The sequence below is a fragment of the Solanum dulcamara genome, chromosome 2, assembly GCF_947179165.1.
Source record: "Solanum dulcamara chromosome 2, daSolDulc1.2, whole genome shotgun sequence".
Classification (NCBI taxonomy): Eukaryota; Viridiplantae; Streptophyta; class Magnoliopsida; order Solanales; family Solanaceae; genus Solanum; species Solanum dulcamara.
The window spans coordinates 76888424-76904756 of record NC_077238.1 but is presented as its reverse complement, the minus strand read 5'-3'; the positions used below and the strand labels follow the sequence as shown (position 1 = coordinate 76904756).

Sequence of the window (16333 nt, the reverse complement as noted above, 5' to 3'; positions counted from 1 at the left end):
AAATATGAGAGATAATTTGAGACAGAAGAAATAATAGATAAGAAATAATCTTTGAATGTAGGTGACCTGCTTGTTAAACAAGAAGGGTCTATATTGCTTGATCTCTAGACCTAACCTAGCTAGCTATCTGTTTATACTTATATTACAAGTTTTATGGGTAAAAAATAATTAATCCAACTTTTGAGAAAAAGTAAATATAAACCATTTTTACATCATGTCCTGTCGAAGTTAAATTATCTCGCTTTCAAAATTACAAATTTGATCACTTTTTTTAATGGAGGATTATCTCAAAAATCTCAAAATTACAAATTTGAGAAATACATGTTATTTTATATTAAAGAGCATACACTTTTTATTTATTTTAATTTATTATATTTATTGTCCCAACACATTTAAACCTACTTTTTTTTTAAGGACCAAACATGTGACCTTTTTGCAGCAATTAACATTTAAGCTTGAAACTCCTATTATACAATTAGAGACGAATAACTATAATTAATTTTGTCACTGAATAATAAAGATCTATTGCTTATCCTATTTAACAGTACTATAGTAATAAATTTCGTAGTTAATTCTTATTTACTATTTTAGTTAGTTGTTGCCTTCAAGAGCTAGCTTGGTAGGTAGGGAAAATAAAACAACATGAGGACAAATAATTCATAAGTTCCAAATATATATTAATTAAATAGAATATTAATAAATGAAAACTAATTCTCAGCATTAAACAAGTTAGATTTCTTTCTCTATATATACTAATATAAATCTTTGTGATAATGACAGTTTTAGACACTAAACTAGACAAATGTTAGGTACTTATATAATGAACTATCAAAGCCTACATAATTATTTATTTAACAAATGCAAATTAAACCACAATTAATTAATTTTGTAGCACATATATCACGTACACGTACTACGTTTCAAAATATACAGCTCCTTACTTGTAATACACGTGAAACGTATATTTCTTAGTAATAGTACAAAGTTTGATGTTTTTTGTATTGATTATCAACTTAACCCAAAAATAGTCCAACAACTTTGGTTGAAACCCATAATATAATAAAATAAAGTGGGGTCAATATACATATAATACTACAGTCATTTCATTAATGGTAAGAATAAAATGTTTTTTCATGTCTTTATAATGAGGAATATAAGATTTCTTTCGAATTATATTTAATGATGTTCTATTGAAAAACATTTCTTAGAAATGAAAACTCACTGGGGTGTTGTAGTATTATATTTTTTTTTGGTTTTTTACTCAATGTCCGAAGTTCATAGAGTCCCGACTAAATTCGGATATGTTATACTTCAATCATGCCTTATTAATTAATAATGTTAGAATATTACCTTTGATTTGTTCATTATGTTTTTTCGTTTCTTTCAATGTTTATATCACATACGCAATTCTTGCGTAAATGGAAAACTTGAAGGGTTTTTAAATAAGAAAAATAACGTCAGTCGTAAAAGTAGGAGGTAAGGAGTTGGTACGCATTAATGAAGAGTTTAAATAATATCATGTGGTAAAATCTGTTAAGTCTAGGACTCCATTAGTTAATAGTAGCATGAATGAACCAAATGTATTACAACAATGAAATAAATAAGGTTAATCATTAGCGGATGGCATGGTTGATCCATTTCTAAAAATTTGGTGAAATATTTGAGTTTTTCTTGATGAATATTATAAAAGAGCATTACCTTATTAAGATTATAATTTGTTTGTCACGATCCAACTCATCGGGCCGTGCAGACACTCACTATACACCCTAAGTATGAGAATTCCTATATAAAAACAATTGCGAAATTTAAAACAAACTTGAACAATTAACGATCAGTTTACTCAATTACAGAAAATCCCCCAAGGATACTAGTCTAAACAGGTACAAGAGCAACTAAGAGTAGAAATAAAATAAAAGACCAATAATCCAGCTTCCACCAAGATAAGGGAAAAAAAATAAAAGTTATTGATTCGTCTTCACCTACGAGACATAACTGACCTTGCAACCTGACTATGCTAAGTGACATAGCAAGAGTAGTATCAGTACAAACAACACGTACTAGTAGGCATCATCATTCAATCTGATACCAACCGCATAATATATGAAAAGTAAGAGATATCATAATACTTAGATTTCCTCAATCTAGCCATCTCAGCCCAGTAAGTACACTCCTTATTCTCACCCTTAGGGTATTCACCACCCCAAACAACACGGTTCCACTATCACCCTAGTCACAACTTTAAAATGTGGGTTAGGGACCCACCTTACTGTTATTCCATCACCCTAATAGTCCCCACCTAGCAACCTTAACCATTCAATGATTTCGTCTAACCCTCACTAGTTGGTCTAATTGTCTCACAACTTTAAGCATATCCGTCTCACAACCACACTCTCCCCCTCACTTGAGTTCTAGATACTATCCCTACCTCGGTTATTCATAGAGATTACAATGGTAGCACTCTCTGGCAACTAGAAACTTCAACTTCTAAGTGTATAAATACAGAATATGATTATACCATATAGATCACATCCAAGCCTAATAGGTTCCATCCTCTTACCCACCAATAAGTGTATTTATGATCATAATCCTCTATATCTAGCACACCTCAACTCAAGAATTCATTTTTAGTTCTCAGTCCATGACTCATCTACCACTAACTTTATTATCACATGAAAATACATATATCATCAGGTCCTCTCATGGGACCATCCACACACATATACTTGGCCCTCTTAGGGGACCCAATCCAGTCATGTTTCTGTTGGAACGTGACACCCAATTCAAGAATGTGTCGGAACGTGACATCCGATCTCAATATGTGTCAGAATGTGATACCCAATTCATATATGTGTCGGAACGTGACACCCGATCCAAACATACCACATTCACAATTTCATTCAGCACTCACAATATTTATACCACCAAGAACAAGTTCATCACAAAAGTAGGCCAACAATTGCTCATTTATATAAGGACTAACCTGTTACCCTTATCTGTACACGTTTAGGCATATCATAAGTAACTCAATTACACATTTAAGATAATTTCAGAAACAATCAACGTCCCCACTACCAAACTTTACAGGTATAACCTTAAAATCTACTGGTTTTAATTTTATGTACGTGATTCTATGACTGTTATAAATTAATCAGCTGCACACAAAACAACACAATCAATAGTTTTTCAATTCACTGCAGCACATTTATACTCATGTCACATTCTAATTTGACCCTATCACAATTGGATCTCTGCCCGTAACCCATGACCCGCAACTTTGTATATGAATTCTCGATAATTTTCCTTTAATATTACATGGTAGGTTTAGATTTACTACTCAGAAAAAAGATGCCTAGCCTACCTGTACGTCAAGCATTTGCGGAGAGATAACACTACTGAAATCATTGGTTCTAGGTGTTCCATGGGCAAGACCAGATTGAATTTCTCGGGTTGAAGCCTTCCAAAAGCTAAGACTCCCTCCCCTCATGTTCTTTATTCAAGAGCAGCCTTTTTGAAGGGTTTTGTAGAAACCCTCGCCTCTAACCTCCACTTGGGAGAAGTGGGGAAAATACAAAAATTTGCGACTTAAGTTCTATCCCACAACATCCCGCTCTGGCATCCTTATTCCTGCTTTGGCGGCGCCGCCCCGGCGGGATCATCCCGCTTTGGCAGGGTGGTAGGACCCAGTCAAGCTAAATTCTTGTGATTTTTTTAATCGAAATTAACGATGGTTCGGATCGTTACATTATTGAACCTTTAGGCGTATCTACATTTGAACCTAGTATTATAGGTGTCAAATGGACGAGTTGAATTGAACTTGGGAGGGATAAAATGAATTGAGTTTTTAATAAATGATAATAATCTGACACTGCTTGTTCAAAATTATGTATGCCAATATCTAAACTTAATTTCTAGTTAAATATTGCAATTTGCAACCATCTAATTTCAAATATAGTATACTATGTTATGACCTGCCACATCATCACGCCACATAAGCGCCAGATGTCACAAAATTGCCCTTGTGGAAGCCTTACATAGGAAAAATGCTAGTCCATAGTGGAAGGTTCTAGAGACATGTGGAGAATTTTCTTGGAAAACTTTAGAATTCCATGGATTTGCATGGAAAGTCCTTAGAATTTTCTAGTTGTGTAGAGAAATCTAGAAGAGGGATTAGTTTATAAATATGGAAGGACTTGTGTAGTAATTTTTATTTATACTTAAGACCCTAAGGAGTAGTATAAATAGAGGGGGCATTCATTTGTAGCAAATAATCTAGAAATCAAGCATTCTTCTAATTAATACAAAGCTTTCTTCGTAAAAGTTCTCCTGTCTTTCTTACGTTCTAGCCTTCGTGAAAGATTCATGAGTAAGTTGTCAAGTGTCTCACGGAGGTCTTAGTTGAAGTCTGAGTCCGTGACAACTAGCTCCATAAAATCCTTTTTCATTTTCATGATGCAATACAAGATCCAAGTTTGGGGTCCAAAAACAGTGTGATTTAATTTCCATGTTAATATCTACTCTGCTCCTTATTTAAGTATTAGTTAGTAGTCACATCTATAGCATTTTACTCTTAAAAAATTGCACTATCACATGTTGGCTGTTGCTTTATTTGCTCTGAATATCTTGCTTTCCTATAGTTATTTTATTTTAATCCTACTTTGATTTTACTTTTTTTTAGCGAACAGTCTGTTGAAAATAAACTCACTGCTCCATAAAGGTAGAGGTAAAATTTGTGTACATCTTATCCTACTATTATTCTCACGCTTCACTTGTGGGATTACACTGGGTTTCTTCTTGTTGTTACATTAAATATCTAGAAAATGAAGTATAAAAACCCAATCAATCCTATACCAAATTAAATCTTTAGTTTTCATTTATAAATGCTGATATTATGTTAAGATATATATTAATCATAAGATGGTGTTTAGGATATCAAGGCAACTAGTAGAAGCCTAAAAATGTTTTCTTGTCTAAACTGAGACAGACATTTTACTCCCAGGGGAAAAACAATAGAGCAATTATAGAAGCATGTAGTAAAATTTCTTTTCAAAAAGATATTTCAAACATAAATGTTAATAATTTTGATATGTTTTTCCTTGAGCTGAGAGTTTATCGGACACAATCTCTCTATCTTTAAAGGTATGGATAAAATTTGTGTCACGCTATTCTCTCCATACCTTATGTATGACTTATACTGGGTAGGGCTGTACAGGACAAACTGATAAACCGCACCAAACCTACAAACCGAACCAAACCGGAAAAAAAACCCGACTAGTGGTTTGGTTTAACTTGGTTTGGTGTTTGAAAAAAAAACCCGACCATTATAGGGTTGGTTTGGTTTTAACTAAAAAAAGTCAAACCGAACCCAAACCGACCCGATTATAGATATACTACTTTTAAATTATGTTATACATAAAAATATTTATTAAAATGTAATTTATAAATATTTTTAAATTTTTTTTCATAATTTTTGTTTTCTTTCTTACATTTAGATTTGGACTTGAGTAGCCCATCTATATAATATACAAAAAAAACTTATCTTATAAAGTTATATTATAAAGTTAAAACTTCAAACAGTGTTGTGACTCCATCTTATATGTTAATATTTTATACTAAAACTCTTTTTAAGAAGCACTGCTCTGTGCTTTTTATTAGATACTATGAGAAACCCGAAAAAATCCGAAAAAACTCAAAAAACCCGAGAAACCCGAAAAACCCGAAAAAAACCGAAAAACCCGAGAAAAATTGATATTGAAAAACCCGACTTTTATTGGTTTGGTTTGGTTTATAGATTTAATAACCCGACACAAATGGTTTGGTTTGGTTTGTAAAAAATCCGAACCAACCCGGTCCATGTACACCCCTAATACTGGGTATGTTATCATTTGAAAAACATTATATTAATAATTCCGATAGGCGATGAAATATGCATGCCATTATATTTGGTAGCTTTCATTTTTTAACAACTTAAGTCTCAAGTTGATGATTTTTCATTTTCCTTTACCCTCTTGCACAAGATCCTAAATGGGTCCTTCAGATCCACTTTTAAGGTTGTTTATTGATCATAAGTCATAACAACTCGCTAACACATTTTTAGATATTCCACCTTTCAAGGACGTTTTTCAAGTCTTTTTACCTCATCTTTTTTGGTTTGAAGATGACAAGTACTTCGGCTCGTTTTTCAAGTCTTTTTACCTCATCCCTTTTGATTTGAAGATGACAAGTACTTCGGCTCGAAAAGGACACCAGTTGATCTGCCTACTAGATGAAGGTTAGGTTGGAAAAATATTTAAGCTTGAAAATGACTGGTTGAAATTGGTTTAGATGGTGAGAACCTTTTTACTTTTAGCATTCAAACCAAAAACATTTAAGAAGAATGAAAACAGTTTTAAGGCATATGAACCGTCATAGTGGCCCATTGTTCAATAAGGCCTAAATGCCCAATTTGCATATACATGGGTTTTCTTTGGGTCATTCGACACAAATGTTCCTATTTTGAGGTGATGTTTAATTATTATTTTTCTCTATTGCTTATTTAATAAAAATTTATTGTTCAAGTTACTCTTAACTATGACATAAATTCACTAGGCAGACATTTTTACAGAATATTTGTTTTTGATCATAAGTTCCGTGCTATCTAATTCGCAAGGCAAATCTTTACTCTTAATATTAAAAAATAAAATTCGCAAGGCATAAATTCAGTGGCACAAGTTACGTCAAGGAGAATAAATTTAGTGGAAAAAGTTGTGACACAAGACATAAGTTCATGTAGAGGTCTCGGATTCGAGCCATAAGATAAGAGACTCATTTAGTAGGGAGTTAATTACCTTCAATGTGAGACTTGTCGATATGAATCCAACTTAGTCAATCATCAAGTAGATATTAAGTACCGGGTGGAATTTTTCTTTTTTTTTAAAAAAAGGATGGAAATAAATCACCAAATATTTTTCTAAAAGGAAAAAAAGATGGATATAAAGTTCTCACCATCTAAACGAAGGATTTGGATGCTCACTTAACAAGAAAATGACGAAAATAGTTTTCTTTGTTTAACGAGATAGATTTAGATTAAATTTCTTAAATATACAATAAAAAAAATTAATCATTTTAATATTGGTGAAAGTGAATATTTTAAGCTCTAATAAATATATAACAAACGGGGAATTTGCGCATATAGTTACTCAAAAATATCTTAACTATGTTCCATAGCTATAGTTTGCTGATTACAATTCGTAGCTATAGTTATAGCAGCGTTTGTATAATTCGCGCAACATTTGTATACGTTTGTATAATTCGCTATACAATTCACATTTTTTTATATAAAGTTTGTATAGTTCACTATATCATTCATGCGCAACGTTTGTATGATTCGCTATAAAATTTGTAGTGTTTGTTTATTTTGCTATACAATTCGATTCACGCACAACATTTGTATAAAATAGCGAAAATTATACAAAATACAACTGTATAACCGTGTGAATTATACAAACTCAAATTGTAAGTACATCGTAGTTTTCCCTTAACAAAATGCACACGTGTGGCACAAGTTGACCCAAAATAAAAAAATGTATCCGACATGAAGGATTCGAAACGGCGACATAAGGATTTCAGCGGCAACTACAATCCTCCGCTCTACCAAATGAGCTAAGGTCGATTTAGCAAAATTCTCATGCATATTTAATATTAATTTTATTTATCCAATAGAAAAGTGAGCTATCCTGAGCTAGGATTTATATTTATCTTTCTTTTTTTTAGTGTGTTTTGCTTAAAATATATGTTGAAAAAATCATTTTTATAACTCACGTCTCTTTATTTTCATGACCTATTTTCTTAACAATCTCAATAATTCACATACCTTTTGTTTTCATAATAACCTCCAAATATTACATTTGTAAGGTTATGATAATTTATTGTGCTTTCTCATGTGTACCTATGTAACTAGATTTGTCTTTTACTATTCTTCCTCTGCAATTTAAGAGGGAAAAATTGATCTGTTTTTTTCTTCTAGAGCAACAGTGAACTCTTTGCTAAAGTGATAAAGTTTTCATTTGTAGAAGTAATGGAAAGTAACCAAATGAGTCAAAACTTGGGGGGTGGGGGAGGCGGGGCGGGGCAGGGCAGGGCGGATTAAAAATTGGAAAAAAAAGGGGGAGGGGGGACTAAAATTTTTACTAGTTATCTCGTCCCATTATCATTCCTAATCTCAATTCATTCATTTTTTATGTTGGTACCCCTATCTTATATTGTCCACATTCCATGTGTTCATTTTGGGGGTGTTGGAGTCCTACATCGTTTGTGAAATAGGAACATGGACTTTTTATATGTGGTTTTCAATGATCCTCCCCTCATGAACTAATATTTGGGATTGAGTTAGGCCCAAGGTTTATTTTTTTTATCATGGGCTCAATATTAATATTATGAAAAGGGCCTAAAATGCCTTCAACTTATTGAAAATGGTACAAAAATGTCTCTCATCCATTTATTGAGCCTAAAATACATTTGACATCTACCTTTAGGTCCAAAAATGATATTTTATTTAACAGAAAAGGGCATTTTAGGCCCAATATATGGATGAGGGCATTTTTGTACCATTTTCAATAGTTTGGGGGCATTTTAGGCCCTTTTTCATAATTAAAATTTTATTAAATAAATTTTGATTTATAATTCATTTTAAAAAATTAAATTGTAACCAATAGATGACCGCCACATATTTTTAAAAAATTTAAATTATTTAATTAAAATTCTGTTACCGTCATTTCTCACTCCTAATAACACATTCAACTCTGCAAGAAAAACACAAAAACAATCGCATTCAAACCATCTCTCTAGTAACTTTTTTTTACCACTGATTCGATTCCGACGAAGTCAAGGGGTATCAGTCGTGTTGCGTGTCTTGGTCCTGATTGACGTGAAACTTCAGTTTCTACTTCGAATTTTTTCTAGTTTGGTTTTATCTTTGCACTTTTGACCAGCACTTCTGTATAAATTTTTGTTGGAGACTACATTAATTGGAACCTTCTATTAAAGCACCGTGAACAGTGCTTTGAAGGTGTTCGATAAAATTTTTCAACGAAATATTGTTTCATTAAATGCTATCATTTTTGGGTTTTGGGCCCAAAGATTCGTTCAACCCAAGATTTACTACCCACACAACTCAAAGGTCGTTGTGAACAACATCTTGGCAAGCCGACGTGGATAGTAACTCCGATGTGAACAATAACTCTGAAATGAACAGTACTCCGACGTGAACAGTGTTTTACGGCGGCAGCCATGTTCATTTCAACTAGAGTTGGTACCTCCGGTTTTCATATCTATTCTTTGCTCATACAATTGTAGTTACATTTTGTTGACTTTAAACCTTTGAATAATTTATTAGTTCATACGCGTTTTCGTAGCTTTGGATAGTGATGGTAGACTAGGGTCATATTCTCGCTCAGGGACGGAGACGGGAACGGAGATGAGGGTAAGAAGGGATAAGTGGGTTAAAGGAGCGTCTAGACTGAGAGTAGGTTCTTGGAACATTGGGACGTTGACGGGAAAATCCATAGAGCTAGTTAAGATTCTAAAGAAGAAGAAGATTAATATAGTTTGTGTACAAGAGACCAAATGGGTAGGTTCTAAAGCTAAGGAGGTAGACAGGTATAAGCTTTGGTTCTTTGGTAGATCGAAGTATAGGAATGGGGTAGGCATTTTAGTAAACATTAATTTAAGGGACCAGGTGGTGGAGGTTAGGAGAGTCACTGATAGGATGATGTCGATTAAGGTGATTGTTGAAGGGATCACGTTGAACATTATTACTGCTTATGCACCGCAAGCGGGCTTAGGCGAGGAGGATAAGAAGCGATTTTGGGAGGATTTAGACGAGTTAGTGGGAGGCATACTGCCTACTGAGAAGCTTTTCGTAGGAGGGGATTTCAATGGACACATCGGATCTATTTCGGGAGGGTATGATGATGTGCATGGAGGCTTTGGCTTCGGAGACAGAAATGGAGTAGGAGTTTCACTTTTGGATTTCGCAAGAGCTTTTGGGTTGGTGATAGCCAATTTGAGTTTCCCAAAGAAGGAGGACCACTTGGTAACCTTCCGGAGTGCGGTGGCTAAGACTCAGATAGATTTTTTACTCCTTAGAAAGGATGATAAAGGTCTGTGCAAAGACTGTGAGGTCATTTCGATCAACAACCTTACGATCCGATATAAGCTCTTGGTGATGGATTTAAGGATTAAGATGACGAGAAAGAAGAGGGTCGGGGATAACCGACCTAGGATAAGATGGGAGAGTTTGTCCACGGCTAGTGCTCTAGATATGGGAGAGAAATTGAAGGATATGGGGGCCTGGAATAGTAGTGGGGATGCAAACACTATGTGGGATAGGATGGCTAGTTGTATTAGAGTTGTAGCAAGGGAAGTGTAGGGAGTCTCGACAGGTAGCCGTGGCTGACATCGAAGGGATTGGTGGTGGAATGGAGAAGTGCAAGGGAAGGTGGAAGCAAAGAAGATAGCGTATGCGAAGCAGATAGAAAGCAAGGATGAGGTGGAGAAGTGGACAAATAGGGAACTTTATAAGATAGCGAGGAAGGAGGCAAAGTCGGCGGTTTCGATAGCAAAAATGATAGTTTTTGAATGTCTTTATGCTGAACTAGAAGAGAAAAGTGGGGATAGGAAATTGTTCAAGCTATATAGGGTGCGAGAGCGAAGGGAACGCGATGTAGATCAAGTGAAGTACAGTAAGGACGAGCATGGAAAAGTATTGGTAGAAGAGATCCTCATTAAATAGAGATGACAGTCGTACTTCCATAAACTCTTGAATGAAGAAGGGGACAGAGAGATTGTGTTGGGAGATTTGGAACATACAGGGAGGCTTCACGATTTTGGGTGTTGTAGGAGTATTTCGATCGAAGAGATTAAGGGTGTTGTGCGTAGGATGCGCTGGGGAAGAGCGATCGGACCTAACGAGATTCCTGGGAAATTTTGAAAGAACGCGAGCTCGGTTGGTTTGGAGTGGCTGCCTAGGTTATTTAATATCATCTTTAAGACAATAATGATGTTCGACGAATGGAGGTCGAGCGTAATGATCCCTCTATACAAAAATAAAGGGGATATCCAGAGCTGCAGCAACTATAGAGGTATCAAGCTTCTAAGCCATACTATGACAATGTGGGAAAGAGTGGTGGAGATAAGGGTTAGGAGAGGCGTGTCTATTTCAGAGAACCGGTTCGGATTTATGCCGGGATGCTCAACTATAGAAGCCATCCATTTTATGAGGAGACTAGTGGAGCAGTATAGGGAGAGGAAGAAGGACTTGCATACGGTATGCATCGATCTAGAAAAGGCTTACAATAAAGTTCCACGAGAGATACTATGGAGATGTTTGGAGGTTAAAGGTGTACCTGTGACGTACATTAGGGTGATCAAAGGCATGTATGAGGGTGCCAAAACTAGGGTAAGGACGGTAGGAAGAGACTTAGAGCACTTCCTAGTTGTGATGGGGTTGCATCAAGGATCAGCCCTTAGTCCATTTTTATTTACCTTGGTGATGGATGGATTGACGCGACAAATTCAAAGTGAGGTGCCATGGTGTATGTTTTTTGCGGACGACATAGTCCTGATCGATGAGACTCATAGAGGAGTTAATGCGAAGCTGGAGAATTAGAGATATACCTTGGAGTCTAAAGGGTTTAAGCTGAGTAGGACCATGACAGAGTACTTAGAGTGCAAGTTCAGTGAAACACCTCAGGAGGTTGGCGCGAAAGTTAGGCTTGGTGACCAAGCCATCCAAAAGAAAAGAAGTTTCAAGTACCTGGGGTCTATCATGCAAGGTAGCGGAGAGATTGACGATGATGTCAAATATCGTATTGGGGCAGGGTGGATGAAATGGAGGCTCGCTTTCAGTGCGCTATATGACAAGAAGGTGCTACCACAACTTAAGGGCAAGTTCTACAAAGTGGTGGTTAGACCGGCTATGTTATATGGGGTGGAGTGTTGACTAATTAAGGTCTCTTACGTTCAAAAGATGAATGTAGCCGAGATGAGAATGTTGAGATGGATGTGTGGGCATACTAGGAGCAACAGGATTAGAAATGAGGCTATTCGGGACAAGGTAGAAGTGGCCTCGGTGGAAGACAAGATGCGAAAAATGCGACTCAGATGGTTTGGGCATGTGAAGAGGAGAGACACAGATGCCCCAATGCGGAGGTGTGAGAGGTTGGTCATAGATGGTTTCAGAAGAGGTAGGGGTATGCCGAAGAAATATTGTGAAGAGGTGATTAGACAAGATATGACGCAGTTACAGCTTACCGAGGACATGACCTTAGATAGGAGGGTGTAGAGGACCCATATTAGGGTAGAAGGCTAGTACATAGTCTCGTTATTCTTTCGTATTAGTAGGCGCATTAGCGCACTATAATTTCTTGTGCTCTGACTTCTGTTATTATCTTTCTATTATTTTTTGTACTTTGATTACTCTATTTGATCTGTGTCACTTTCGTTGTTTGTGTTATTCGTTATTTTTTTTTCTCATAACGCTTTGAACTTCTTAGCCATATCTGACCTCTTTGACCTCTTTTTATGCTTCTTTTGAGCCGAGGGTCTTTCGAAAACAGTCATCCTATTTTGGTAAGAGTAAGATCTGCGTACACTTTACCCTCCACAAACCCCACATTGTGGGATTTCACTGGGTTGTTGTTATTGTTGTAATTAATTCTAAATAATTAAATTGTAGCCAATAGATGAATTAGAGATATTTTTATACTATTTTTAATAATTCGAAGATATTTTAAATCATTTTTCGTTAATATTATTCACGCTTCAAGCGTCTAGTCCTGAGCATGAGGTGAATATTGAAGAGTCCCATATATATCAAATGAAAAAAAATGCGTAATATCTTTTTATATAATTTTGAACGATTCTTCGTCGTACGATTGTGTTAAAACTCTTTATGAATGAAGAGTGAGACTGCAATCTGATGAGACATTACAGCAACTATACTTTTCTTTTTTTGCTTGTCCTCTTCTCTTCTGCTTCTATTATACTCCACTTTTTTATTTTCCTATGATACACTACTATAACACCTTTTGCTTACTTTTACATTGCACTGACTATTTTAACCTCACTTTTGTCTTTTTCATGAGGGTATTCTTTGTAATTAACACATGCATGAGGACTGTTTCTACAAAATTGACAAAGAAGGTCTGGAAAATCCCAAGAGGATAAGTAAAAGACTGTCCAACAAAGGAAAAAGAATCATCCAAAAAATATCATAAAAATCCTATTTGTGGTTGCCATGCATGACAGTTGGAATTACTGTACTCATGTGTGCCTGCCACTGAAACAAATTCAAAGAAATAAGAAAAAGATTTCCTATTATATTGAACAAAACGTATCGAGCGTAATTTTACAAATAGAATAAAAGTAGTGTGAATATAATTTTATTTTTATCGATTCTTGAATTAAATAAAATATATTAAAATAGTTGTTTATTGACATTGTATAATAGTAGAATAAGTATTTTTTTATTTTAATTTATTTATATTATTTTTCTTTTTAATGTCATTAAAAAATTATAATTTTATTTTTTTGACGACTCTTTAATTATAAACTTTCACATGATATATTTGAGACAGTAAAATTAAAAGATATTTTAATATATTTTATATATTTTTAATTTAGAATTTAAAAATCGTATTTTAAACTTTGTTAAACTACGTATCAAGATAAACCAAAGAAATAAATTAAAAAAGAGGGAGGAATTCTTCATGTTTACCCTAATATTATAATTTACATATAATAGCACTTTTGGTCCGAACTTATTTATAAATTTAGTCCTTGTGACCTATTATTTCATGATATTTAATTTTTAATTAATTAAATGAATAGTTTTGGTTCCTTCATGTGAAAAACATGTTATATTTTGATGATTTATTACACTATATTATCGTCAGATGTGAAGAACAATGTAAATTTAACATAGCACATAAATAATTAAATGGTAGAATAATTAATAATTATAAAACTTTATAAATATTCACAAACAAAACAATCAAATTAAATGAATAAATAAAAATATACTATGCTTGATCGAATAAATATTCATACGAACTAAATTTAAAATTTATCAATAATTAAAAAGCCAAAAACACTATTCACAACCCATCATAGATAAAGTAATAACATCTCATATTCAATAAATTAAAGCTGGTAGTGTGAAAAATACTTTCACAAGATCCAAATATCCAAAACCTACCTCACTACATTTATTTAACACCCCTTACCAATCGATCAGTATTTAATTATCAAACATGTACACCATAGTAAATGCTACCTATAACAACCTCATTTAATGTCTTGACTTGACTCACTCTAATTTTTACAAATTATTAATTTTTTTAAAAAAATTTACATATTTCATATGTTAATTATTGTAACTCTTGCTGCTTTCCTAAAAAGAGTGATTTGAGAATCTCAAGAACTTTTCCGAGCGTCTGTTTGCTCCCTCTATTAACATCATAAACTCATTTTTTAAAAAGAAGTAGATAATTTAGAGCTAGGGATTGTAGAAGTGACCCCCACATCTGCATTTCCATCCGAGTGGCTTGTAATTCGAGTACCTGCTAGCTCCTGCATGTGAAAGCGATGACTCTATAGTACTGTAGTCCATAGACCTAGCTTGGGTTCGAGCCACATCGCCACTTGGTTCGACTCCATTATGACTTGGTAAGCTCGGTACCTGCACTAGTAGCATGTAGATTTGTATAATTCAACATGACTTGTTCACTAATTGTATATATATATATAAAAGTCAAAATAAATATTTAATTTGGAATTAAGAAAATAAAACGTTGGAACGACAAACCATTGTACAAAATCAAATTGTGACAATTAATTATTGATAAATTTTGTGTACGCCACTGACCTGAATTGCCCTGCATGGATGACATTGGTTACACTTGTTATAACAACTCGGTGGCATCGAACCCAATCTTGATTTCTCTTCAGCTAAAACATCCTATAAAACTCAAAACAAAACAAAAATATATCTAATTACTCAATAATCTACTATTTTCAACTCGAATCATTTATACATATGTACAATAAATCACATTCATTCTAAACTAGTTGACTAGATTTCGATTCCACCACTTTAATTTACTTCATAGGCATTCCCACACCGACCTAATTCATGATAATTAAGCCTATTAGCTTCCTGATAAAATGTCTATGATTAAAAATTACCGACATATATTCAAAATTCAAATTTGAATTGATTCTTGGTTATGTACCACATGGACTACTACAAGTACTAGTACTATTTATACAAAAAGATTACAATAGAAGAAATTAAAGAGGTTTACCTTTGTAGAGTCTAGGGTTTCATGTTTAATAGGGTTTAAGGAATAGGTATTAGGAGAGAGAAGTAGAAGAAGGAGAAATGCAATAATAATTTCTTTGATGGAGAAAATTAATAAAGTTATACTCATAGCTTTCATTGTAACATTTTTCTTTAACTATATTCACATGATCAAAGAATTAGTTAACCATCATATAGAAGCAAGAAAATAAAGATGGATCAAAACCCTAATTGCCTCTAGAAAAGAAGAAAACGAATGAGTAGGGAGATGGAGATATGAAGAATTAAATATGTTGAAAGTTTTTGGCTTTAAAGAGAAGGGAAATTAAGAGGTGCAGAGTGAGGATTTCATCACTATGTGTTTGTTTTTATTATAGAGGGAAAAAACAAGAATAGTGAAAACAACAAGACAAGGAAAAGGAGAGGAAGTAATAGGGGAGATTTTGGTGGCAGAAAAAAAAAAGGAGAATGAATAGGTTTTAATTAATTTAGAATTTTGGACCACCTATTTAATTTTAGTTTTATTCTCTATCAACAAACATCTTTTAATTTGTATCACATGCAATTTAGATTTTAACTACTTCCTTCGCCTCAATTCAGATGACACAGATGACAGATCAAATCTTAAAAAGTAAAATTATTTAATTCTGATCGTGAATTTGGATATTAAATATTTAAATTATTTTAAATAAAATATACATATTTAAAAATTAAGTAATTAAAAAGAATTATAAATTGTAATAATAGACAATTCAATTATTTAAAGATATAATAAAAATTACGATAAAAGAAAGACTTGTTTGAATTTCAAAATTCAAAAATTGTCACATAAATTGAAATGGATGGAGTATAACAATATTTATACACTATCAGAAAATCTTAATTTTAGATTAAGGAACAGGACTCGTAGGTAAGGATTTTCAAAATTATTTCTTATAGTTAAGAATTTATTGAAAATAGTCTTTCTAACCCACTAGTCCCCATGTTGTGGGATTT

General features: G+C 33.7%; 1 protein-coding gene across 1 annotated transcript; it reads right to left on the bottom strand.

The window, feature by feature from the left end:
- Positions 1–14145: 14145 nt before the first annotated feature.
- On the bottom strand, positions 14146–15715 carry LOC129877391 (EPIDERMAL PATTERNING FACTOR-like protein 1). Its single transcript, XM_055952890.1, has 3 exons — positions 15342–15715; positions 14903–14995; positions 14146–14716 (listed from the first exon to the last, which is right to left on the bottom strand). The coding sequence occupies exons 1-3, from the start codon at positions 15474–15476 to the stop codon at positions 14534–14536; spliced, it is 411 nt and encodes a 136-aa protein (XP_055808865.1). The 5' UTR covers positions 15477–15715; the 3' UTR covers positions 14146–14533.
- Positions 15716–16333: the final 618 nt, after the last annotated feature.